We start from the raw sequence: 26,497 nt of genomic DNA on the forward strand, positions 1-26,497 counted from the left end.
GCCTTGGCCCTTATGTCAGTCTTATTTTTCAGCAGGGTGCTCAAAGTACTCCTTGGGATGTTGAAAGCTTCGGCGACGCTCGACTTCTTTTCTCCATTTTCAATGCGCTGTATCACTTCCAATTTCGCAGCAAATGTCAGGGACGTCCGCTTCTTCGCGTTTGCAGCCATCACACCACACATACACTAACAACGACTGGCGTAGCACAAACGGCAGCACCGAGACGCACGTGTCGTTGACGTCAAACTAGCCAACCTGGCCAAGCCACGGCCACGCCAAGCCGCCGTGTGCGTACGCCGCTACGTTCAAATGGCGCCCGCGGCGCAACAGATGTGGGCAGCTGTCGTACGCAGCAGTCTGGAACGCCCATCGCGCCGCCGCTATCTTCGAGAGTGTTGCGGGAAAGCTCACCTCCTGTCAACAGAGCGCACTTGGTCTGGGGCGGCGGAGTTCGATATATCCATTTTACATCCGGCCCCGTTCGAAATAAAAAATTATAAATGCATGCGATTTTCCACGTGATATAGAAAGTGTTCGATATACGCAATAATTCGATATATCCGTGTTCGGTATATCGAGGTTTGACTGTAGATCAACTAATGCAAATGTTTCATAACATCTTGATAACTTTCCTGTGGAAGTAGTATCGTCATATAGATATCGGCGTCACTATATCCTCAAAACTAACCTGGAAAGATCACATTGAAGCCATAATCGGCAGCGCGAACAAAACACTGGCATATCTTCGCCGGAATTTCTCATGCGCTCCTCAGGCCCTTAAACTTTTACTTCATAAAACACTAATTCGTTCGAAGGTGCAATACGCCGCCTCTGTTTGGTACCCTTTCCATGACAATCTATTTTACTCACTCGAAATGGTTCAAAATAACTCTGAACGTTTTATTATGTCTAATTATGCCCGAACCGCTAGTGTGCTTTGAAATTGAGCTTTGCACTACCATCACTAGCACCTCGCCGTCAGATTCATCGCGTGTGTCTTTTTCACCGCATATTTCACCATCGTTCACTGCACGATGATTTCATCTTTCCTCCCCAGTACGTATCATCACGCATTGACCACCGACATAAAGTAGCTGTTCCTTTTTGTAGGACTTCTACTTTTCAGTATTCATTTTTTCCCAGTACTTGTGAGGAGTAGAACCATCTTCCTACCACTACTGCAGAAATTACAGACCATCAACGTTTCAAAAATACTTTCACTAACAGTAACTAATTAGCTCTTTACCTCATGTTATTTCTCGTTTTTTTTTTCTTGTTTGCTTGTGCTTACCTGTATCATCTAGTCATATTACATTGTTTTGTAGTTTGGTGATTTGTATTGATTTGATTTGTTAATTAGAGTATTGTATTTGTATTGATACATTATATAATTCCATGTATAAGTGTATCTTTTCACAGAAATGTTTTTATTATTATTGTGCCCTGAGGGCACAATAATCATTGCACATGGTATGCCATGCCTACAGCATTTTGTGTAATTTTTTATTCACCTAATGCGATATTTTAGAATGACGATTTGAGCATGCGAAGTTTAACACATAAACTATGGTAGCTTTTTTGACATGCTGAAGCTAGTTCCCTGTTTTGAATAGCTCAACAAACCTGTTACTGCCTAATTAATCACTAGACTAATTTCTAACTCAAGTTAATTTCTTTTTTGTATGACTGTACTCTCCACGGCAGAAACAAAGGTAAACAAGTTGCTACAATTTTGTTTTGTGTAGAATCGTGTTACAGTATCATGGGCTTAGACAGGATCTACATTAGAGAACTAGTTATTCGCCTGGTTTCCCTGGAAGTTAATTGCAAATCATGTTACTTCTCATTTTTTATAGAGAATGATTACGGGTTTGTTGGTTTAGACAGGATCTACATAGGAGAACTGGTTAATTTTTTGGTTTTTCTGGAAAGTAATTGTAACTCATATTAATTCTTGTGCTTTATAGATGACGTGCAGTTGTACTCTGGATGAAATAGCCTAGTACAGCACCAACCAAACATGGTGGTAAACAAGACACACCGCAATCTGCCAAACTTCGCGTGAACTAAAATTCAGGCACGAAAGAGCCAGGGCTTTATATGGAAGAGGCACTTTACATGCCTCCCTCTATTTAGGCAACATCCGACATGCCATCAGGGTAGTTTTTGGAGCAGCATGCGCCTAGGGCCGACTCAGTTGGGTTCCCCTTATGCAGATTAACAAGCAGACGGAGAAGATGTACGCCCTGCTGGCCATCTGTCTGACGCTACACCCGCAGCGTATTGACGAGAGCATCCTGTCTCACCTCAAGGACAAGCACGGGGAGCAGATGAACAAGATGCAGCGTGGGTGAGTGCCAGCAGTGTTAACGTTTACCGGTGCTGCGTGTAGGGCTACCGTATTTGCCCAATTCGAACGCACACTTTTCTCAGGGAAAAAGAAGTGTGACAAGACGGTGCAGAATTCCGACACACTCTGTGTTATGTGAAGCATTTCGCAGGTATCTGGTGACTCTCGCCCAATGGAGAGGGTGTGTGTGTTAGAATTTTATGAATACGGTAATTGCATGAGGTATACGCTTGCATTTTTGTACCACACGGGCAGATTTGGTGCAAAATCTAGAGCAGTCGCCTTCCTTTCCTGCCGGCTCTCAAACTGGATGAATTCATCCAGTTTGAGTTGGCTACTGGCCCAACAGTTTTTGTACAAATTCATCTAGAAATTGCAAATAAATAAATGGGGGGAAAGAAGAGAGATCTTGTATACATAGAGAGAGTAATAAAGATCGGATTTAGTTTATCAATGGGAGTAACACGGGGGAAGAAAAAGATGAATATTTCATTTCATTTCAAATGGAAAGGAACACGTACTTGTTAACTCACCCAATGACCATCCTTCTGTGGACCATGCCTGTTAAATTGAGCGCAGGGACAAGGGCATCTTTGCCGAGATCTTCAGCATGGCCTGCCCAAAGTTCCTGAACCCAGTGCCACCACCCCTCACCCCCGCAACACTCGACACCAAGGAAGTGAGGAACTACGCCAAGGTCAGTTCTTGCACACATGCACACAGCAGTTGCATTTGTGCTGCAGCTTTTGTCATCGTCCTGGAGACTGTTGCTGTATTGCACACTATTTCATTCAAGCATATCCTTTGTACTACTTGAGGCTATGCTCAGTCTGCACAGTGCACTCTAATGGTACATTCGACTGGGCTCTTTGAGCACTCTGGTGTCATGCTTTACATTTGGCTGGTCGAAATTAAGCACTCACAGTGTATTCTCCTGGTTCATTCAGAGCGTTGCATTCCTGCTCAGAGTGCTGGCAGTGTGATTGAAATGCAGCTGGATTCTGACCACATGGGGGGCGAGGGTATCGGAGATCTTTGTTCGCAACAGAACGGGTGGGAGAAAGCAGCCAATTGGCAAGCCTTGAAACCCCCGGAAGTTGACGAGCCTCATTTGTCGTCTGCTTGGGGACAATATATTGCAAAACAAAATGTATTGCTTTCTATGGGATAAAATATTTATATGAAAGAAATTTATTTTTTTCTACTCAATCTTAAACACGTTCTCGTACAGTTGACTTTCATTATAACGGACCCTGATAGTCCGACAACAAACATCCATTTTATCCAAAATCCGTAATATCCGAAACGCCTCACTTCCGAAACATTTGTCACGATGTCAAACAACTTTATTGCAAAGAGTGAGTAATGAATGTCCAAAGTAAAAAAAAGAAAAAAAGAAAGAAGTCTCAGTTTCGCCTGACAGGCTAAGCATCAATTGCGATAGCAAATTAAGCAAGGTAAGCGCGACAGCAGCAGCGAGTGAATTGGCCCTGGTGCTGTCTCGTTTCAACGTGAACTAAACGTCGAAAGCACAGCGCATACAAAGCCACCAGCAATGGGCGCACTTTGTCCACATAACAGATCGCTTTCAAAATGCGGCGCCCATGCAGGCGAGCACTTTGTCCACATTGTAAATTGCTTTCAAGAGATGGTGGCTGCGCCATAAGCAGCTGCCGCCAGAGTAGAACTTTCCTCGCCTCGCGCACGTAAAATTGAGCTGCGATCGTTGGCTGACCTTTGCAAGTCAGTTGTCAGCCCGAGTCGATGCAGCAAAAGTATGTTTTATGCGCCCGATTTTGAAAAAAAGTTGACCCTAATTTCGTTCACTGTAGCCAATAGTACATTGTAGTGCGGTCCGTTAAAAGCGAACTTCATTGCATTCATAAAATAGGTAGAACAAACTAAGGCTGAAATATGGTCCTTTATATCCGAAAGTCTGTTGTACGCGGGTCCGTTGTAACGAGTGTAGACTGTAGTAATACGTATGACTACTACAATTTACTATTATTGGTTTCTGTGCACTGTCGCTAGGTGGTGTCGTGAGCAGCGACAAAAAAAAGCACGAGTACAGTGTCGTGCTTCTCAAAGGGCTACAACAACATGTTGTCACACCATAATGCCCGACTGGGCCACCAGGTTGCTGTTTGGATCCGATCCACCAGACATGCCATGCGAAGCTGGTCTCGTGGTGAGCGCATGTTCGCTCAAACAGAACACCTCTCATCACGTCCTGCTCCTAGCAGATGATATGCTTGGTTTCAAAGTGATTGACAGGAGTGTGTCATAATTTTAACGTTGCCAGAAACGCGACCGCACCTAGTGGCTGACGACATTGACGTCGCCTAGGCCAATCGCATAAGGCAAAACTGAACTCGCGCTTCGAACAACAGTCTTCGATTACACCCATAGTTTCTCCAGTTGCTCTCAGAGCAGCTCAACGCTTGGCTTGGGCAGAATGTCTCGGGCTGCAATCTCATGGGGGCTCCTCATCGCTGCAAACCGAATATGAGAGCAGTAGGAACCAGTGAAATGTACCATAAGTGGCCGCTCATGAACCTAGAATGCTCACTCTTGATTGGTTGGCACAATTCTTGTCAAACTCGTTACATGCAGCTATAGTAGTTCTCTTCGATTTGTCATCCTAGACTTTCCAGGACAGTCTGAGAAGCTGCGTACGGCAACATTCGTTGGCTGAAAACAATGCTTTTTGCAGTCCAGGATGGCAAATGGAAGGTGCCTACCAGTAGTGTCTTGTCCAACAGAGTGCTGGGAAATTGGTGGCACTCATTGAGTGGCATTGGATATGGAATCATTATCTGGTTTCTGAGGATGACTATTCCTGTCCTCGCTTTTTTAAACAGCTGGTTAACTCTGGGTAGCTAAGATGCATCAACATGAAGCTGGGAAGTGTTACATTGCTGGCTGTTGCATTGAACATGAGATTTCAGAATTGCTGGTCTCACATCTTGGCTGACAGTGACAGGTGTTTTGGCAGCAGCGGCATCAAGTGCAGACGAACCTGGATATATCGAACAGCACGGTGATTGCGAAATAGTTTGATAGAGCCAGAGTTCAATATATAAAATCACGTTAAAAACACGTCAAGAAACTTCTGCAAATAAATCAATGAACCAAGGGCGTGATTGGGGATCGTTGTTCGGAGCGCGCATTTGGTTGCGCCGCACGCAATTGGCCTAGGCCGCACCGACTTCATCCGCTGGGAGCACAGGGTCTATTGCACCGAACGCAATTATTAACTTACGCCGCACCAATTTCGTCAGCTGCGCGAAATCGTGCTAGGCGCAACCGAACGCGCACTTCAAACAACGATCCCCGATCATGCCCCAATCGTGGCGCAGTGAATACTCACTTTAAGCTTCATACAAAGTAATTATTTATTTGGTTGAGAGTACTGCAGCAGTGTAGCCTGCTTCTTATTGCGGGCTTAAACACGGAGTCCTCAACATAGTCTAAACGATCCACAAGCGATAGGCCGGTGCCCTCTATTGCGCCGCAGTAGCAGCATAGAAGGGCCAAAGCACCTACAGACCCAGTTGACGTCGGGAGCGGGGCAACATCAGCACTTGCAAGATCAACCTCGGCATCGCCTTCGTTTGGCCGCTACTTCTGCTGCGATCTCCACGTCCGTCAATCGAGGCATTTTGAAACACTGTCAACAACGAAGTATTAACTGGTGTCTGCCGAGGCATCTATGAGTGAGCGCAGTGAGCACGTGCTATCGCGCATCTTTGTGGATGCAAACCGCCAGTCCTCGCGAGCCGTGGCAGGCGCAGAGCATGGCACCGAGGAGGAGTCCGTGAGGCAAATGCAATGTGTCATTGACGTTGTTGAACTTGCCAAGCCACCGTGTGCATAGGCCGCTACGTTCAAATGGCGCCCTTGGCACGATCAATGTGTGCAGCTATAGTGCACAGCAATCGGGAACACCCATCATGCCACCGCTGTCTTCAAGGGTGTTGTGGGAAAGCTGACTGCTTGTGAACAGAGCACACATGGTCGGAATCTGATATATCCATTTTACGCCCGACCTCATTCAAAATAAAAAATTAGAAATGCGTGTGATTTTCTCGGTGATATAGAAAGTGTTCAATATATATGCAATAATTCGATATATCCATGTTCGATATATCGAAGTTTGACTGTAGTTCTTTCTACGCTTGCTTTCTTCTCAGGAGCCTCTTCAGCAGCAGCTCAACGTCTTCCTCAGCGAGGTTGAGGGGCAGCTCATAATTCCTACCATCAGGAGGTGAGCCATCAATTGCCGTGTTGGGAAGGTGGCATAATTTCTAGTATTTTACAGTTTTAGTTCGTTACTGTGAACACCACATTAACGAACTTTTCAGATTAACAATCTTTTCAGGAATCCACTGCTGCCTGCTTATTGCTTCAGTACAAACATACGGTTGAACCTCGATAAAATGGAGTGGGTAAAACTGCCAATTTGCTTCGTTATATCGAAATTTCGTTGTACTATTGAAATTCGACCTTTTCTGCGAATAAGTACAGTCGCCTATCAATTTTTATTGCACGTAAAGGGGCTGCAAAATTTTTCGAATTATCGGGCAATCGAAAAAAGCAAGATTGAATGAGAAAACAATTTTGTTGAATTTGGGAGTCAGGGACGAATGATACGGTTTTATTCCACATCGACGATATCTTCACATTAGCGGTACGAATTAGCGAAGCCAGCCGCGCTTTCGCATGCACTCCGCCGCCAGAGCTGATAGCGTCGCCTGCACCCAGGCGATGCTACAGTATCATGAAAAGCGCCGGCAGTGAGGAGCAAACGCTTTGACTGACTCTCGCTCGACCAAATCACTGAAACTGCGCAACCTCCAACACTATGTGCGCGGCAAGACAACTTACGTGATGCCTCGTCGTCTCGGCATGCCCACTCTTTCGACACATGGCAGATTATTTTTAGCGCAGCGTGTGCAGTTGCGTATGCGCTCAGCTGTGCTTACAGCCAGAAATTGCGAGCACGCCAACTTACCCCCTGCCCCTCACGCGCGTTTGATCGCGTTACCGTGAGCTCGCTCCCCTTCCCCTCTTTCCCTCAGCTCACGCGGGAAGGTGGCACTCATGCAGCCACCGCCTCACCTTAACACACTTTCACTCACACCTAAAGCACAAAGGGCATGACAGGGTCTTATTGCACTTGGGACTTTATACGGAACATGACCCGGCTACACTTCAGTGGTGGGTCGCTCTTGTCGAGCGGCCCGCGATTTGAGAGGTGCGTTTGCAAGCAGCCGGTTGTGGTTAAATTATTCCACCATATGCGTCTGCAGAAGCTTCCATTTTTTGTCTCAGCATTTCCTTGTGGCGGAAGTGAAATTTCGTTATACAGTTAAACCTCGTTATAATGAAATTCTCGATATAACGAAGTATTTAACTTTTCATACCCGCTTGTCCAATAGAGCACCATGTATTTAGAACCTCAATATGATGAAGTTGTTTATATTGAACTTTAGCTGTGTTTCAGTGTTGTGAACTTAAGAATACCAATGTTTTCAGATTCACAATCATTATTCAGTTTTCTTGTCATGTTAACAATGCCTCATTACCAAGAATTAATACGAGGGTTGTCCGTAAAATAAGGTTCCCAAGGAGCTGCAGTTGCAACGAACGCTGTTACGCGATTCCAGCGACACTGGCGTGTAGCTTGGTTCCCCCTCTCCCAGTGCTCACCCCAGCGAGCTGTCTGCGGCGCTCAGTCTTGGCTTTGTCAGCCGTTAGAGATGGAGCTCCCACTCGCTTCTCCCGCCAGGTGGGAATTAAGCTCTGCGATTCGTTTTTTGTGCGCAAAAAACATTTTGCCGGTGGACATTCATCCCCAACTATGTGAAGTTTATGGAGAAAACTGTATGAGCATACAACATGTGTACAAATGGTGCAGAGAATTCAAAGACGGACGTACCGACGTCCATGCGTTCTGGAAGGCCAACGGTTTCTGACAAAACAATTGCTAAAGTGGGAGAAACAATGCTGAAAAATTGAGGGGTGACGTTTCGGGAGCGCTGCGAGATGATCTGTGATGTCAGCGAGACCTGCATTGACAAAATTTTGACAGACCATTTAGGGTATGCCAAAGTTTGTGCAAGGTAGGTCCCGAGAATGCTTTTGGAAGACCACAAACAGCAACGTGTTGAAGCGGCCTGTGAATTTCTTGAGGCCTACGAAACTGATGGCGAGGAATTTTTTTTACTCTACTGTCACTGGGGACGAAACCTGGGTCCACTACACGACACCGGAAACTAAACAACAATCTCGTCAGTGGAAACATCCAGAGTCGCCGAAGCCGCGGAAGCTCAAACATTGTGTGCCGGCAAAATGACAGCGAGCATCCTTTGGGACAGGAAGGGGTTATTGTTGTGGGAATTCATGCCTGCTTGTACAACAATCAATGCATACTGCTACTGTGAGACGTTGCAGAACCTTCGCTGTGCGATTCAAAACAAGAGGAGAGGCATGCTCACGAAGGGAGTGCGTTTCCATCAGGACAACGCTCGTCTACACATTGCCCATGTAAGAAATAATCTCATCAACAAATTTGGATGGGATACTGTCACACAGCCGCCCTACAGCCAGACATAGCCCCAAGTGACTATCATCTCTTCCCTGAATTGAAGAAGCACCTGGGTGGGACGCATTTCAGAACCGGAGAGGAGCTGAAAGCAGAGGTTTTAAGCTACCTTCATGACGCGGCGGGAGAGTTGTACGATTCAGGCATAAAGAAGATAGTACGCCGCATGCCAAAATGCATGGACCTCAAGGGCGATTATGTAGAAAAACAGGGGAATGTCTAAGCTTTCTAAAAATGTATTATTCAATGCTAATAAACATGTTTTTCATTGTGAAAAATTATTGGGAACCTTATTTAATGCACAACCCTCATACTATTCCAGAGTGTGTGGATTCTTAGATTTCTCTGTATCCTTCACGGCAGCCAGAACAGTAGACCAGCAGACATCGCAGTGCATGGGTTTAGAAAACCTTAGGTGGCACTGGAGGAGAAAATTACTGGAGGGTTCTTTCTATTGTGGAGGCGATGACGCATCAGGTTTTGCCAGCACGTGCTCCGCCCAGACAAGTGTTGCCTAGCAACAGAGGCGCATTTCTTCATTTTTTCGTCCTTCTTTCTGCTGCCATACCAGCTACGCATGCGGAGAAATGTAACCTCTGTGCTCTCGGGGATGCCGCATGGTCGCACTTTTTAGACAGTGTCATTTACATGCGCTTGCGCTTTGGAATAGTTCAGATGTCCGCCTCGAGCAAGACAGTTGCAGTGTCCAGGGCAAGGAATGTGAAAAACAAACAAACTAAAACATTGCGCTTTATAGGCAACATATATCTCACCATTGCCATTCTCTTTCTGAGCGCTGCGTGTCGTGCAACAAGGGGGGGTGGGTATTCCGTAAGAGTCCACCTAGTGGACTGTCCATTTCGGCCGCTGCTGATTGGATGCAGCCATATGAGCGAGGAGGAGACGAGCAGCCCCAGCCAATCAGCAGCTGCCGAAATGGACAGTCTACTAGGTGGACTCCTACAGAATACCTCCCCTGGTGCAAGTTGGTCACAATTGCGCAGGGCCTTCAAGATTGCAACATTGTAATCTGATCGAATCGCCAAAAATCATCCGTATTTTGTGCTACAGCACGAGTGCACAAATTTTTTTCTGCCTCGCAGCATCCAAGTATACTGGTCTTTTGCTTGAGTGTCTACTTGCTGGGAGACCTGATTACTTGGAAATTGTGAAACTTGTGGTGCGGTGACTTGACAAATTCTTTGTATACTGGTTCGTGTGTGAGAAATTTTGGTTTCTTTAGTTGACCCCTTTGCACATTGTAGCACTCCGGCAACCACGATTTAGTCATCCAAGCGTCGCAACTCTTGGCGTTTGGAGTTACGGTCGTGGAAAATCAGGCTGTTGGGCTTGTCCTGTCGATGATTCGCCGTTCTGGTGATACATTGGCAAGGACTGCTCCGCCATGGCCGTTCCAGAAAATTTGCGTCAGTCAAATCTTGACTGGTGCTGTAATGGAATGGCCAACATTTTCTAACCCTTAGTCATTAAGAGGAAGCTTTAGCTCGGGCCCAACTCTGACGCGGCCTATTCAAATACATGTAAAACGCAAAAACGTTTTTCTGAGATAACCCCTTAACCGATTTTAATGAAGTTTGTTGCATTTGAGAGAGAAAGTTAAATTCTAGTGACTGTCGGAAGCGGAATTTCGATTTAGGTCCTGGATCTTGTTAAAAAAATTTCAAAAATTCGGAAGATTGAAAAAAATAGAAGAACGAATTTTACAAATTCATAACTCTGCATCAAAAACAGATACATATCGCAGTTTTGTAAACGGCATCCATTAGACAATTGAAAGCGGACAAATATGATATGTCATTTTATATTTTACGTGAATTTGTTACGTTGTTTACAAAGGTTCTGCAAAAGCTGTATTTCCATATTACTAAATTTTTTTAGATTCATGTATAGCATTTCAATTTTGTCCGCTTTAGATGTACTATTAGATGCAATTCAAAGAATTGTATTATCGTTTTTCGTTTTAGAGTTACAGAGTTGTAAACTTGATGGTTTCTTTTCTTTTTAATTTGCGATATTTGTCAATTTTTAATAAAAAATTAAGGACCTAAATCAAAAATTCGAAACCAACAGTCACTAGATTTTAAGTTTTTCTTTTAAAAGCAACAAACCTCGTCAAATTTGGTGCAGTGGTTGCCGAGAAAAACGAATTCTCCTTTTACATGTATTTAGATAGGAGCACCTGAGCTAAAGCTTCCTCTTAAGTGTAACTTTCTCTTTTCTTAGCCCTCATTTTTGTGTGAAGGTTTTAGAAAATCAGAAGAAAGGTACAAGTTGGTTACACAGTGGTCATATAGAAAAGTTTGTCCAACTAGTAGTGGGTGCTTTGTGGTGCTTGTACTTGTCGAGTGTCTTCTGGCATCACTAGCACTTGTCTCTCTGATAAATACATGTCCTCGAATGAAAGCATGAATGTTGTATTGAGAGTATCCATAATGCTTGACATTTAGGTTTGTGCTAACATCTTTCTCAAGCGGGACATCACTTGGTATTCCTGCTTGTGCAAGTTGTGTGTTTCACATTCGCTCATAAGAATGAATAAATAATTTTTCTTTTTTTCTCTTATTATTCTTGCAGCTTCTTGAAGCTGTACACTACAATGCCCGTCTCAAAACTAGCAAGCTTCCTTGAGGACAGTGATGTGAGTCAGCACAGAATCTTCGTTCCTCTGCCTTTGTACTGCAGCAAGAACAGTAAAAATAAATACTTTTTCTTCTACATCTAAATCTTTTCTCCTCATCTGCGCAGGTAAAGACCAGGAACTTCCATTGTCACCTCCTCAGTTTCAAGGTAAGTATAGTTGCAGACGTAAGGCTTATATTTTTTAAAACACTCCGCGTTGTTAAAAGATTATCTGGAACTACCTTGTCCATTCTTTGCCATGATTCGAACCTTCACCGTATGCCTTCATTTATGTTGCATCTTTGAAGACAGAAGCCACGACATGGCAAACAGCACAAGATCACAGCAAAGAGTACGGGACAGTATAGGCATACAGTCACATGGCAAATTTTGGGGTGCAGTGGTTAAAAAGTAGTTCTTGACAGTCACCAGCAGGTGCCCATAAGTAAAGAATTCACTGTTTTGCTTTAATGTTTCATCCGCTGTCAAGCACGAAGGTATGTACAGCCTTTGTGAAAAGAAACAAAGCCTCAGTGCGTGTGACTGCAGTTGTCTCGAGTTCGTGTTGTTGGCCTCTCGTTGCACTTCCTGAGACTTCTAGAGAGGGAAGCGAACTTTCTTCCTGGCCCTAAAGAGCTTTCTAGCACCGCAAGTGCTACGGCATACCTGTCGCAGGACTCTGCAACACTCGCCCATCTGGTGGGTTTGTTTCTTTTGACAAAGGCTGCACATTTCGGCTGAAGTGTTTCACTCATGTAATACAAACATTGTATGCAATGTTCTGTAACCCCTATGTGCTTGCTTAAGGCAAGCACATTTTTTAAATGTTGGGATGTTATGCATTTCCAGAACCCACCAAGGTTGCAATTTGGGAGAGCTGCTGTTATGATTTTTTTGTCAGTGTTTTGCTGCATTTGTGTTTCCTTTGAAGCGAGTGGATGAGTGTTTATCTAGCATAGTTGTTTGTAGTGAAATATTAATAGTATACTGACAGGCTGCATGAGCAGCTTTTTGTTGGAATCAGTGGAGGACACGATTGAACCCAGAGAAAATGTGCCGGGCTGTGAAGTGTATGTAACTAATTGCTTGCAGTAGTGCTGTCAAGCTAGATCAGAGGAGAGATTCCACTTCAGCAGCAGTGCATAACCATGCTCGGGTTTTGCCTATGTGTTACATTACATCTTATGCATCTGGCACATGCACGGTAATTTATTGTACATGTTAGCAGGCCTGAGCGCATTGTCAGCTGCATGGAATTACGAGGCAGTAAATATGGGCATGATCAGTATACTGTTCTTTCTGCCTAAGCAATCAACAACAGAAAAGGTAGACAATCGCACTGAAAAGTTAATATGCTTTGCATCATTTACGGGTTAACAAAGAGACTGTCGTTAGCCATATGACAATTTGTGCTTGCATTTTTGCACTTTCAATTTTGGTTTCAAGTACATTACTTCAACTGCTTCTTCACATTACCACTTGCAGCACAAAATGAAGAATGTGGTCTGGACCAAGGGCTCCAGCAGCTTGGATGGCGAATTCCAGTCTGGCTCAGATGTTGACTTCTTTATTGATAGGGTGAGTGTAGCCTGTGAGAACACAACCCTTGACCTCTTGAGAGGGATACCAGTTGTTTGTATGCTGCAACATTCCAGTTGTGCTAGGCTACAAGTATGCATTAAAAGAAGTGTGTTGGCTTTAGCATTGCACAGTTCAAACTTTTGTTAGCTTTTCGTACTATGCCTGCAGAAGTCAGCAGCGAAACAGCTGTCTGAGCCTGCAGACTGTGGGCTGAGTCATCTAGAAAAATTAAAGCTACAGTAAGAGCGCAAGCATATCTTGGTAGTTTGAGAAGTGATGCAAACAGGCTTCATTCACTACGGATACGTAACTTCTCATTTAAAATTATGGTGGCACTACTGTGTAGAATTGGAGCGAACAGACTGTTTGTTAGTTGTTTCGTCTAAAACATCAAGTACATGTTATTCACGCATGCTAATCGTGGACAAGTTAGGGCTAACTAGAATACATTATGCTTTCGCTGCTTCCTGTGATACAGTGAAACCTCGATATAACAAAGTTTTACTTGCAGCTAAATACTCTAAATTGTGAATTTTGTGAATTTGAAGTTTTAAATAATGTCACAAATTCCCAGAACATTTCTGGTACACAGTACCTTGTCAATAAGCACATGTAAACAAATTCCAAGAAGGTTGTGCTATAACAGTGCGGTTACGAGCGCCAGCGCGTGCAGTGCAGATCGCGCCGAGAGCCATGCATTGTTGTTACTCACAGCATCTGAGTTTCATACAATTACTGGCCCTTTCAGGGTCAATTTCTTTGGGCAAATGTGACCCCCCAGAGTCTTTCTTCCTTCCTTTCTTTCTTTCTCTCTTTCTTTTTTTGCAGACTTAACATCTTCAGAGTGATTTATTTTTAAAAACATGTGCCACAATTTTTTTTAGAGAGATCCTAAAGCGTCCAAAAAGTATCTCCCATAAATAAACATGCATTATTTATTCATGAATACAGATGGGCTTGCATAAATACTTATAATAAGAATAAAAAAGTAGATGCTACAATGGAATAAATATATTCTGATCTGACACTTGGGCAGTCGTCTGCATCAAAGAAATCGCGACTCGATTCGCTTGCAGAGGAGCAACCGGCGCGCACATCCACAGCGTGATCGAACCGTGCATGTGACCGCGTGCAAGAAAACTGTATGGTTGTGCACCCGTCAAGAAAGCCAAACAAGTCAGAAACTTGCAGTAATCCTTCGTCCCATCGCCAACGGGGGGCAATCAGTCTTCGTGAGTCTGAAGAAAAGAAACGCAGGCAAGGCAGCATCGTTCATAAACAACAGCATAAGCAAGCAACAATAAGCGAGTGAGCATCTAGCAGTGCACTCTTTGACAGATTAGAAACCATGTGGACGTCAGTTTTTGTGAGTGCGTCAAGCGGAAACAATCCGCGAGACAAAACCAAAACTATCCACCGGGCGGTTGCCATCGCGCCCGCATAAACAAGCTCTGGAATTAAAGCCAAGAGACAACGGAGCAAAAAAAAATAATTCTTGTATCCACACAGAGTGCCAGTACATTATAGGCAAGGGAGAGTTGAAAAATTTTAACGTTTTTCGAACATATGAACGGCATCATAAATGTACGGCATCGACCATTTGGAACTTGTTCGGGTCTTTTACGTCTTTTTATTTTATATTTACGTCTTTGACTCTCAAAGGGCTAGAGGGAACTGTGGCGCTAGTGTCTATGGGAGCTTCAAGCCAGCGTTGGAACGATGGTTGGTGCATGGATTTGCCTACACCATGCCTTTCTGACTTTAAATGGCTTCGTTACTTTGCAAGCTGGTCATTTTCAAGAAAGTACTGCATTATAAATAATTAAGCAAACATTCTTAAAGTTGTCTGACAGCAGGATTCAAACACAGGACCTCTAAAACAGCAGCCCGATACGGAAACCGTGATGCCATGGATGCGTGGACAAACGTAACCACTGCAATTGGCAGTGATGATGAGTGTTTGCACTGTCTTATTGCCTTGTGCATTTAAAGGACTATAGATTGCTTTACAGTTTAGGGCCAGTGAAGGGAGATTAAGCGTAATTAACGAATCACAAGCAAGAAAATCGGGCAAATCCAAGCACTAAGCATCGTTCCCATGGTGGCTGAACAATCGCAGTGCCGGGCTCGGAAGAGAAGAGGAGAAGGTGCACATGCTATGGAGAGAGGAGAAATAATCTTGTGGGTCTTCTCTCCCCAACGATGGTAGTGTCGTCCCACTGTGGGCAACGCTATCAGCCGCGGAGGCATAGTGCATCCGAAAGCATAGCTGGCTTCGCTATGTACTGCTGATGTGAAGTTGTCAACACAGCATGAAACTGTATATTTTGTCATTGACTCTCAAATTAAACCGTTCTTACTCATTCAAATTTGCTTTTTCCGATTGCGCGATAATTCAGAAACTCTCTCAGTAACAAAAATCAATCGGCAACTGCATAAAATAATTTCAATTTAACAAAGCAAATTGCACATTTTGCTGACATCGTTACATCAAGGTTTAACTGTATTGAGGTTTGACTGTGTTGGCTTTTATGCCTAGTTTTAGGCCTGCGGTATTTTTGGCAATGGTGAAAAATCTCTATCTCGAATTACCAATAGTAAGAGACATTCCACCTCACGCTTTCTCTTTTGTAGTATTTCGTTTGCCTGGGATATTACTATCCGGCTATCCACGGTCAAGTCATCCACATGTGTCAACTTGCACATTTGGAGTTACGCCCGTGGGAGATCAATCCTTTGGTTGCGACTCATTGATGAGTCACCGTTCTGGTGACCCAGCTGTGATGACTGCCATTGCGAAGGTCGCTTCAGAGAGTTGGCACCAAGCTTTGCCTGTGGCTGGTGCCCTAGTACAGTGACCAACACATACTATGTACCAGTATTTATACAGGCAGGAACAAAATTTTGAGGAATCTGCAAGCTTTTGCCAAACTGCATTATTGTGCCTTGTGACGGGGCAAGAACCTGGTAATATCTTGTTTTGGCAGGCACATGAGCACAAAAGGATGTGCTGCTACCATGTGATGACATGTGATGACATGTGATGACAACAAGCGCTTGCTTCATCAGAGGGCACGAGATTGCACTTAGGCACATGCTCACAGATGCTGCAAACTTTTGTCCTCGCCTGCATAGTGCCCTTCCCTTTATGAAATCTGTTACCCTTGTATTCAGAAATGCACATTAACTTGAAGCCCATGTTTGACTTGATGCCCATGTTTGACTTGATCTAGATGATGCCTGGTGTGAACATGCGCAAGATGCTCTTTGCGTTTCCTTCGGCGTGTTCACGTCGAGCATTATTTTGACGAAGTTCATGCATGCACTTCAAGTTATGGTGTGTTTATGATTACAGGAGTTGGCCTGAATTTTCTGATAAGCCAAGCATGTTGGGGATATTTGTCGCATGACTTGTATATTCAGTGCATTTCTTTGATGCTGCACTATACAGTGGAGCCCACTTATGACGTATTCAAGTGCCACGAAAATTCCATTGTTATAACCGGGTTTCATGAAAAAAAAATCAAAATAGGAGGGAGGCTAGTGTTCCTGGACTATCCTAGATAAATGCTGGTGCATAAGGTGCAGTCAATACACTATGCAGGTAGATGGAGGAGAGCTAGCTCCATCATCCACGTGTCATCTGTTGCAGTGTTGGATGTTTCTAGGCTTCTCACACCGGGAAATTAACCCATGTTCTCCTAATGTGTGTTCCCTTTAATAATGTACCTAGCTGTACCTTTCCTACACAAGTACAAAATAACCCTCAGCCTAACAATATAAGAATGAGCTGAATGTAGTAGACTTGTAAACTGAAGCCATTCTTTCTTTTTCTATGCCAGACTCAGTCACGTTTGCTTACTTCGTCGTGTGCTTGTCTTTTCTTAGTGCTAATTCACTTGAATGATGTTTTGCACACTGAACTACGCTGATGCGGCTAGCTTTAAGGTTGTTTGCATGCAGCATGCGTACCTTGAATGAAAGTTGTTGCGACTTCTTTCTCTCACCGTCCCCTTTGCAGGACATGATACATATAGCTGACACCAAGGTGGCCAGGCGCTACGGTGACTTCTACATCCGCCAGTACCACAAGTTCGAGGAGGTGAGCCAAGCCAAGCCGATCTGGAGCTTGAAACCTCTCCAGCACAGGCTCACTTGCTGGCATTCAAGACTCTGGCTTCGCGTAGCAGGGTCAGCAGGCAGGGCAGGAGGAGCATGAGGAAGCTGAAAGCTAGCTCACAAGCAGGCTTGTGCCTGCAGAATGAATCAGTCCAGCGGCCTTCATCGTGACTCGAATACCATAACTTTAAATGTAGCTCCTCTAGCTGTGAATAGCTGCAAATGGCTAGTTCAGCAGGTTTTAGTGATCACTATGGGGTTGCACTTCGTGAGCACTTCCGAAGGTGGCACTTGGAAAGTTTTTCTGAGAGTCTTCTTCATTGTTTCTCAACTCTTGTTTTAACATAGACACAGCAATAGGGTTCTTTACTGGACTCCTTGAATCATGCAGAAGCCATTAGTATTGTGTTTAGCAAAATATGAGAAACTGTTCTGAAAACAAAGTAAAGGAATAACTAAAGATTAAGCTCACATTCGAAACACACAAAATTAATTCAAATGATAAAGATTTTGAAAATGTTTGGTCTATGAGATGAGGCTCAAGCAAGTCTGTTTTCAGTCTGCTTTGAGAGAGTGCACTCAACATGCCACTGGCACATTGTTGAATGTGATTGTACTGCTGCTTTTAAATACTTTTGGACTTGACAGTTTTAGATTTAAGAGGCTTATGACATCAAGGGGCATCCATGGTCCAGTCATCCAGGCATTGCACAATGAATGCTTGGCGTTACAACCGTGGGAAATTAATTCGCTGAGCATGTCGCACTGGCGAGTTATCGTTCTGGTGACGTGCCAGCGTCGACTTCCAGCGCAAATGTTGCCTCGTGATGTATAGCACTGTGTGTTCTTTCTGAACAGTGCCTCATGTGGCAACGGACACTCTTGTTTTCCAGACATTCAAGCTCTGTTAGCCAGTGGTAGAAATTTCACTACAGTGAACGACCGATTTTCCAGACATCTCTGATAATTCAGTTGTTCCTGATAGAGTCAACCCATAAGGACGTCTAAAATGTCAGATGCAAGAGCCCTTCGCCGTCCGATTTTTCGGACGTTATCAAAGCCACCACTGCCACCATTTTGATTATCTCGTTGCCTCGAACAGGCGCTCCCGCACGCAGATCCGCTGGCAGCCGTAGCCACCACTGTGGCAATGCTATGCCTACCTGCTTCGATGTTTTCTACCAAGCTTCTTGCTTTTTGGTGCTGTGGCTTTCATTGAAAAAATTTGCCACTTTCAACAATGGCGCTGACTCCACTTTTGTAATCCTCGCCAATGGCTTCGAAGCTCGGTAAGCACGACGCATTGCGCAATACCGTTTTCTGAAAGTCAGCTTCACCTCAATACAGAGGTGTTACACGGTGAAGCCTGCGTGAAGTACTGCGGTGAAGCATATCAAGAGTGAATTGCCACGGGACACGGTGTGCATCCCTTAACTATATACCCATGTACCTGCTATCTCTTGTCACAGTACAAGCACTGATACGGGTAATAAGTGTACTTTCAGGCCTTCAGAGCTATTTCAATCGTGCCTGTGTCTATTTGGGGGCAGTAAAAAGCATGCATTCATTTTTCAGACATTTTTGCAGCCCCTAGAGAGTCCAGAAAAATCGTACTTTGGCTGTACATACCAAACCTGAGCTTCAAGGTGCACCAGAAAGTTAATCGACAACTCTGGAAATTCTTTAACACATATGGGTCTGATCAAAATTTGTATTGTACGTCCTCCTGTTACTCAAGTCATCTGCACCAAGCGGCGCAATCAGACGTTGTGTGCTTTTAGAGGTCGACGTGAGAACTCATAGTCTCAAACGTATTTCTTGCTGGCCATCCTGTGTTGGCACTCATCATGTCACCACAGGAACTGCAACAGTGGTGCCGACACCTTGTGAAGCTGTTGTTTAAAGGGACACTAAAGCGAAACAATAAATCAGTTTAGGCTAATAAAGCATTGTTTGAGAACCCTGCAGGCAGTTATTTCAAAACAATCGTTTGATTATTAGATGAGAAAATGAAGGTCCAAGTATCAGTATTTGAATTTCGCGCCGAAACCCCAGCGCCGGTACGTCAGCGTGACGTCATGGATTCCAAAGTGTGTTTTCGCATTTGGGCCGCGTTGGCTGAATAAAGGTTCCCGAAACTTACCATGCTTAATATTTGGTTCCTTTAGAATGCAATGTAGTCAACCTCTACCGCTATATATAACTAGTAGGCCCTAGAAGATGCCATAAAGATCCATGACGTCACAGCCCCCAGGTGCGGGAACTTAAATAGGCGTCGCCACCCGTATTTCGTTCTTGCGCTTTTTCTGGCTTACCAAACGTCTTATCGCTGTAAGAGTGGTGTTTTTGGTGTTGTAGGAAGGTAATTTACTGATGCAAAAGAAATCATTTTTCACTTTAGTGTCCCTTTAAACAATCGCATGCAAAAGAAAACATTTATTTTGTACGGAGCTTAATCCACATCATTATACAAGTACAGCTGGCGATTATGAAGATGGCGGTGGTGATGTGCATAGCGTGTCCCCTTGTATGGTTTCTTAAGGATCAGAATGGAAGTCTTAAGGACTTTTTATGACCGACTATGCTCAGCTTGGCTACTGTCATAAGAGCTTTGGCGCTGACATAACCTTCAAATTCAATCTTAGTGCTTGATTTTTTCTTTCCACCATGGAAAGTTATACAGCACAATAATCTTTGGAATTTGTTTTGCAATTTGAACACATTTTCTCAACATGTGTCCCTTGATGCTCCTGTTCCTCTACTTGTTCAAATATTCACCACTCATCACTCTTTCTCTCGCTTTGGGTTCTTTGACGCAGTTTTGGGCTTGATGCAGTTTTTTTTTTTGTGTGTGTGTGTGTGTGTGTGTGTCTGTGCATTTTTTAATTTAAAATTATTTCTGTATTCCTATGCAAATTGAACATTGCAGAAGGCACAGGGAAATTGATTTCCCTGACACGATAAAAAAAATCACCTGTGTTTAGATGACCTCTCCATAGATGGCACAGCAGGTACACAGTGTTATTTTTAGCACTAGTTGCTTCTGGAGAGGCAAGGAGTGTGCTGAAAACACATAACGAGTGTATTTGGGAGTGGCAGCTAAAGGGTTAGAGGGACGCAATGAGAAAATGTCAAGATACAGTTAAACCTCAGTATAACGAAGTAGGTAAAATCGACAGTTTGCTTCATTGTATTGAAATTTTATTTTATTGAAATTCAACCTTTTATGTAAATAAACTACAATCGCCGATTGATTTTTCTTACACAGAAAGGGGCCGCAGAATTTTCTAAATTATCGGGCAATCAAAAAAAGCAAATTCGAATGTGGAAACAATTAATTTTGACGAATTTGTGAGTTAGTGCCGAATGATACGGTTTCATGCCACGTCGATGATATTTTCACATCGGCGGTAGGAATTAAGTGAAGCCAGCCAAGCTTTCATGTGCACTTCGCCTCTGCAGCTGATAGCATTGCCCACACTGGGACAACGCTACAAAAGAAAAAAAAGAAAGTACCCCTTCCAGTCTGTGAAGATAGTCGAACAGCAAAGCTGTTTTAATTACACCGAGTGTTACAACCGAGACAAGGTCGGTTTCCGCGTCTAGGGCACGAACTTCGGGATCGGCCTCCCGGCACTGCCATTTAAACTCTGCATCTCTGACACACAATTTAGGGTCGGCCCTATGACGACAAGACTGTTCACGAACCAACTTTCGCTGACGCTCGCGGTAGGCAGCTTCCTCGGGAGGCTGTGGTCTTCCCATGGTTGTAGCTGGGCTGGAATGTGCTGAACCACTAATCCAAAGCTCTGTATATTGGGCACAAGGCCCACCACTGGAGATGCGGGCCCTGCAATTGCTTTGACGATTGGTTGGATTGGTTCTACGATTGATGCGGCTGCCGGCAACTCTTGTTGGCGCAAGTGACTCGTGAAGCGACCGTCTTTCTTGTCTCACCCTCGCACTTAAAGCACAAAGTGCGCAAGATGCAATAGGATCTAATCGCACTTGGACTTCGTATGGAACATGATGCGGCTCCGCTTTGGCAGTCACTCTTGTTGTGCCACGCATGATTTGAGAGGTGCATTTACATGCAGCCGCTTGTAATCCATTCATTTGACCCTCTGCGTCCACGGAAGTTTGAATTTATTGTCTCGGCATTCCTTTGCGGTGGAGGCGAATTTCGTTATACTGAAATAGTATACACGTCTTTATACTGAGGTCCTAAATATATGGTGTTCTATGGACAAGAGGTTATAAAAAGTTAGTTACTTTGTTATATTGAAGTGCGTTATAAACACACATCAGCGCCTGTAATTGGTTCTTCAGAAAGAGCCCAAATAACTTAGTGCGGCATTTAAACACATTCCTCACCATGCAGACATGATTTTTAGTTGCAATCCAGACATTTTCCTTGATGGGCAATATACTTAGGTTGCGCATGCAGTAACGCTGAGTAAAAGCACTAACGTACAGGATCATGTTACTTCCAATTGTCTTTTATGGTTGTGTCCTGGTTGCAGTTTCAAGGTCACAGAGATTGAAATCATAACTTGCTGATTGTTGTTCAATATGGTTGCATGAACAAAACATGCTTGCTGTTTTTCAATTTCATTTGTGAAAATTTTTGAAAAATATTTTTCTCTGTTCCAGTTGTACCGGACTTTGAGTGGTCTGCAGATGTGAACGAAAACCTTCAGCACAGCCACGTGGAATTGAGAAAAGTTTGGATAATAAATGTGAAAAAGAAAGCACCAATTGCACTCACTTTGTTTTCATGTTTGTCACAGTACTACAAGCCGATCTCTTTGCCTTTAAAACAAGGAAACACAATTTCTCTTATGCTTTTCACTGCATTTTTAGTTGCAGTATTCAAGCTACAGTAGAGCCCAGTTACATCAAATTTATATATATATTACATTTCAATTTATCAGTACTATATAGAACTATATTGCGGTCCCCTTTGAGTTCGATGCATCTGGGTTCAACTATATTCGACTGGGAAGGATTACAAGTGACAATCAATGGCAAGTATTTCAGCAACCTATGGTTTGCAGATGGCACCGTCTTGTTCAGCAACGCTGGAGATGCCTTGCAACAAATGAATGAAAACCCAACAAAGATTAACATGCAGAAGACAAAGGTAATGCTCCATAGTCTGGCACGGGAACCAGAATTCATGGCTGGCAGTCGGCTTCTAACATCTGTGCAAAAGTATATTTATTTAGGCCAATTTGTCGGCTGAGGCTCTGATCACAAGAAAAACAAGTCGGAATAAAAATGGGCTGGGGAGTGTACATCAGGCTTTACGAAGGCTTGACCGGCAGCCCTAATGCTATTCTTGAAAAGAAAAAAAATGCCACAGAAATGAGAATTGTCTAATAATGCATAAGCATTCTTTGGCTGTCATTTCGCTTTTGCGTCCTTGCTTTGAATGTTGTGCTGTTTCTGTGGCACCGTATGGTGATGATGATGATGAACCTGTTTTGCCCGCACCCACTAAGAGGGATAGGCTTGGCCTATCCCTCTTCGGGTGGCAGGAGGTAGCTCAAGAAAATTCTTAACTGGAAATGAGATAGAGTGTATAAGCACGACTGAGCGAGGACGTAGAAAGAAACAGATACACAGAGACGGTGCAAGAAACGCAAATTAAAAGAATAAAAGAAGACATTGGAATAGCTCGACTAGTGTGCGAGCGAGCAATCAGACTAACTGAAGGGTGAACTTTAAAAGAGGCTACAACCGAGGAGAGAGTAAATACAATTTTATTAAATTATGGGGTTTCACATGCCAAAACCACGATCCAGTTACGAGGCATGCCATAGTGGGGGACCCCGGAAATTCGGACTACATGGGGTACTTTAACAAAACTTTAATAAAGAACTTCGTGAAACCAATTTCAGTTAAAAAATAAACGCTGATCTGATAGGTGGAATGAAGCTGCAATAATTAGCAGGGTAATCGTTTTGTTTCAGTTAAGTAATCGAACACTGCGCAGCAAATGTCTCTGACTATAGCCTAGTGCCGATTCCCCAAATGACAATATTGCCGGTACACTTATTCCTAATACACTTTTGCAGAGTGGAGCGATCGTGTGAAGCCAGAGCTGCTTGTTCTTGATCTCCATCATTTTCCTCCTTTCTTGTCTGTGCTGGTTTGAGTACAGAGTATCTCTCCTTTTTATTTGTTTCCCTTTTATGTTACGACATGAACGCAGTGAAGTAACCATTCTTCTTTTTTGGAAGGCTACGAATCATTCACTATTACACTGTTATCACATCTACCAATCGGCTATTCGACCATTTTTTTTCAAACTCCCTAATCCCAAAGCAGGCTTTTTTGCATGAAAAACAGTAATGCAGGAAAGTAAGCTTTTAAGGGAGCATGACGAACGGCTATTCGTTCCTTATCGATTCTAAAGCTACCAATCATCTACATTTACACTATTATAATGACTAAATGTCTTAACTTCTCCAACTATGCATTCATTTTGCAGATAAAGAGTGTGACACTTTTTGCATTACCAACAGATTTTGCTGGGGTACTCGCCAAAGACTTACGCATTCAAATGTACAGACATTGCATTCTAACCAAACCAACGTATGGGCCAGAATCTTGCAAGCAAGTATGAGAGGTTAAAGACCGCACAACGAGCGATGGAACGAAAAGTGTAAGGCATCATATCACGAGACAGTAGTGTGGATTACCAAGTAAACGGATGAAGTCGATATTCTAGTATAGCTATTTAAGAGGGAAAAAATGGAATCCGGTAGGCCATGTAATGCATAGGCAAGATAAACAGTGGTCCACTAGAGTTACAGAATGGGTGCCAAGAGAAGGGAGGCGCAGTCGAAGATGGCAGAGGATCAGGTGGTGAGATAACTAGGTGGGGTCAGCTCTCGCAATACAAGGACAATTGGAGATCACTGGGAATGGAACCTCACGGCGATGCCAACAATGGCGAAAGGTTACCTGGAGTGTCCACATAATTGCTATAGCAATAATCTGCTGACGATGCAAGCCTTCATCCTGCAGTGGATTAAAGAAAAGGTCATGGTTTCACCCGAAAGGCAAAGCTTTGATTGCGATAACAAATTATTAGACAGCTAGATACGAAGTGAAGTTAATTATTTTATCAGCTGTATAAATTGCTGTAAACAGTCACTTACTACATAACTTTACACGCATGGTGTCACCCGCGCAGAGGCAAACACGAACACATCTCACTCGATGACCGCAGACACTCGCAGTGAGAAAAATCTATGGGCACTTTGCTGCGATAGGCGAAAGCCTGTCAATGGCTGCCCATGTTGCTGTTGTCTGAACTGTTCTGTGAACAGACGCCGCCGTGGCCGTGAGCATGGGATGCAAGCGTAGTGTCACCGGCTGTGATTGATCACCGTTTTCCTGCGTCCACCAGGGACACTCATGAGCTACTAAAGGTTTACGCCTTAATACTGGCGGGATGAAGAGCGGCAGCAGCGGCAAACGAATTCCCCTTCGTGCTGCCACTTTAATGGGGATAGGCGCGCGAAAACACAGTGCACACGAAGCCATCAGCTATTTCAAGTCTAGCGTTGGCGGTGCCTAATCTCATGTTTCTGAGACAAGGTGTGAAGCATTCGCTTGCGTTGTGGCTGCGAGTTTGTGGTCGTCATGAGATATTTGTTAATGTTTGCCTGAGTGGCGTGTGACACCAATAAAACTACGAACCTTACTTCGTGTAGTTGTCTCTGCCGTCGCCAACAGCTCCTTCTGGCGAAACCCTGACTTCTTTATTTTTTTGCTCAAGATGAATATCCATATCTTTTTACACTTTTTTTTTGTTTATGGGCACCAGCTGCAGCCACTAAGCGTGGTCAACCATGATGTCCAAGATTTACGGTGTGGTGCAACACACGCAAATCTTGGACACCGTGAGCCACGTCGACGTACTGCTTTTGGCACGACCTGCATGGCACGCACTGGTGCTCATAACCTCCCTATTACGGCCCGAGCTTCTAGCCATCTTTTTATAAGTGCTTACTAGCAAGATAACTATCCACGACGAATGCTCTGGGAATTGGTTAGGTTTTTTTACTGCTGGAATTATACAACCTCGAATTAATGAAATTTGTATTTTAACAAAGTTTTTCGCTTCAAGTTTAACTTCGTTATGTCGAGGTTTCACTGTTAATGTTCTCACTGTCAACTGGCATCTCAGATAAAGGAAACATGCGAGTGAATAACACCACACTGGTCTCAAGGCAAGTTGGTCACTGGGCTTGTCGCTTTATGATGTTCTTTCCTTGACAATACAAACATTGTCATGAGGCCTGCGAAGAAGAAAAAAAAAGTCCCGCCGATACACTTCATTTATGGCAGGCATCATAAATCATTTGCAGTTCCTAGGGCACAGCGGTTCCATCATTTTTTGACAATCTGGACGACATCTTCGTGGTGCACCACGTGCTGCAGGCCAACCCTCTGTGGGCTGTACTTGGTGCTCGTGCCCTGAAGGAACAGAAGGAGAAAAAATGTTTCAGCGATCATGCAATCAGCATGATATTCCATGCAGGTTCAAGGCTGCACATAAAACATACTTGTGAACAACATCTGTAATTCAAACTCTATATTTACACATTGCAGCGCTTTCCTGTGGGCTCTTGTGCTGTTGCCGTTTATTGTTTTTGCACTACGTGAAATAGGTTGGCGCACATCTCCTTTTCTAGAGCGATCGTGGCTGTGCATGGCTGCCACAGTGGCTGAACATACACACAGCCAGCACACACCCTGTTTTAGAGGTAATCTACCTTGTGTGCAGAAAGTGGGCGTGCTGTGATGGTGTGGCACCATGTGCGCTGTCTTCTCGCGTGTTTAGTACTCGAGGTTGCATAATGTAAAGTTTCGGAGACACATGAAGAGAGAGGCAGATGAAGAATTTGCTTCCCGCTGACAGCACTTTCGTGATAGCATAGTTCACTGGGCAGCTGCGGGCCACAGGTGCTGCTATGGGCTGTCCGGTATTGCATCCTGGCACTGGCCACTCCAACACTGTCTCGGACGGTGGGTGCCGTCCACTCAGCTGCTCTGTGCAGTGAGTGGGGTAAGACCACCTCACAGAGCTGACGCTTCCTTGCAGCTGCCTCTCTTGTGCCGATTTCGGTTGAAGTGTTTGGATGCTGGTTGTTAGGTCTAGGGCTTTTCAAAGCTGCTTGTTG

General features: G+C 44.0%; 2 protein-coding genes across 2 annotated transcripts in view; one reads left to right on the plus strand and one right to left on the minus strand.

The window, feature by feature from the left end:
* Window positions 1-22,051, plus strand: part of eIF3l (eukaryotic translation initiation factor 3 subunit l) — a 45,150-nt gene extending 23,099 nt beyond the window's left edge. Inside the window, exons 12-19 of the mRNA XM_050185471.3 lie at window positions 2,217-2,350; window positions 2,930-3,047; window positions 6,544-6,617; window positions 11,553-11,616; window positions 11,724-11,765; window positions 13,083-13,175; window positions 17,200-17,280; window positions 21,951-22,051. Of these exons, the coding sequence (XP_050041428.1) occupies window positions 2,217-2,350; window positions 2,930-3,047; window positions 6,544-6,617; window positions 11,553-11,616; window positions 11,724-11,765; window positions 13,083-13,175; window positions 17,200-17,280; window positions 21,951-21,983 (639 nt within the window). The 3' untranslated portion in view covers window positions 21,984-22,051. The remainder of the gene's footprint in view (window positions 1-2,216; window positions 2,351-2,929; window positions 3,048-6,543; window positions 6,618-11,552; window positions 11,617-11,723; window positions 11,766-13,082; window positions 13,176-17,199; window positions 17,281-21,950) is intronic.
* Window positions 22,052-25,538: 3,487 nt separating this feature from the next.
* LOC126538739 (developmentally-regulated GTP-binding protein 2) overlaps window positions 25,539-26,497 on the minus strand; it is a 28,825-nt gene continuing 27,866 nt past the window's right edge. The window contains exon 13 of the mRNA XM_050185474.3: window positions 25,539-25,790. Coding sequence (XP_050041431.1) covers window positions 25,704-25,790 — 87 coding nt within the window. The 3' untranslated portion in view covers window positions 25,539-25,703. The remainder of the gene's footprint in view (window positions 25,791-26,497) is intronic.

The sequence above is a fragment of the Dermacentor andersoni genome, chromosome 8, assembly GCF_023375885.2.
Source record: "Dermacentor andersoni chromosome 8, qqDerAnde1_hic_scaffold, whole genome shotgun sequence".
In the NCBI taxonomy this organism is placed as follows: Eukaryota; Metazoa; Arthropoda; class Arachnida; order Ixodida; family Ixodidae; genus Dermacentor; species Dermacentor andersoni.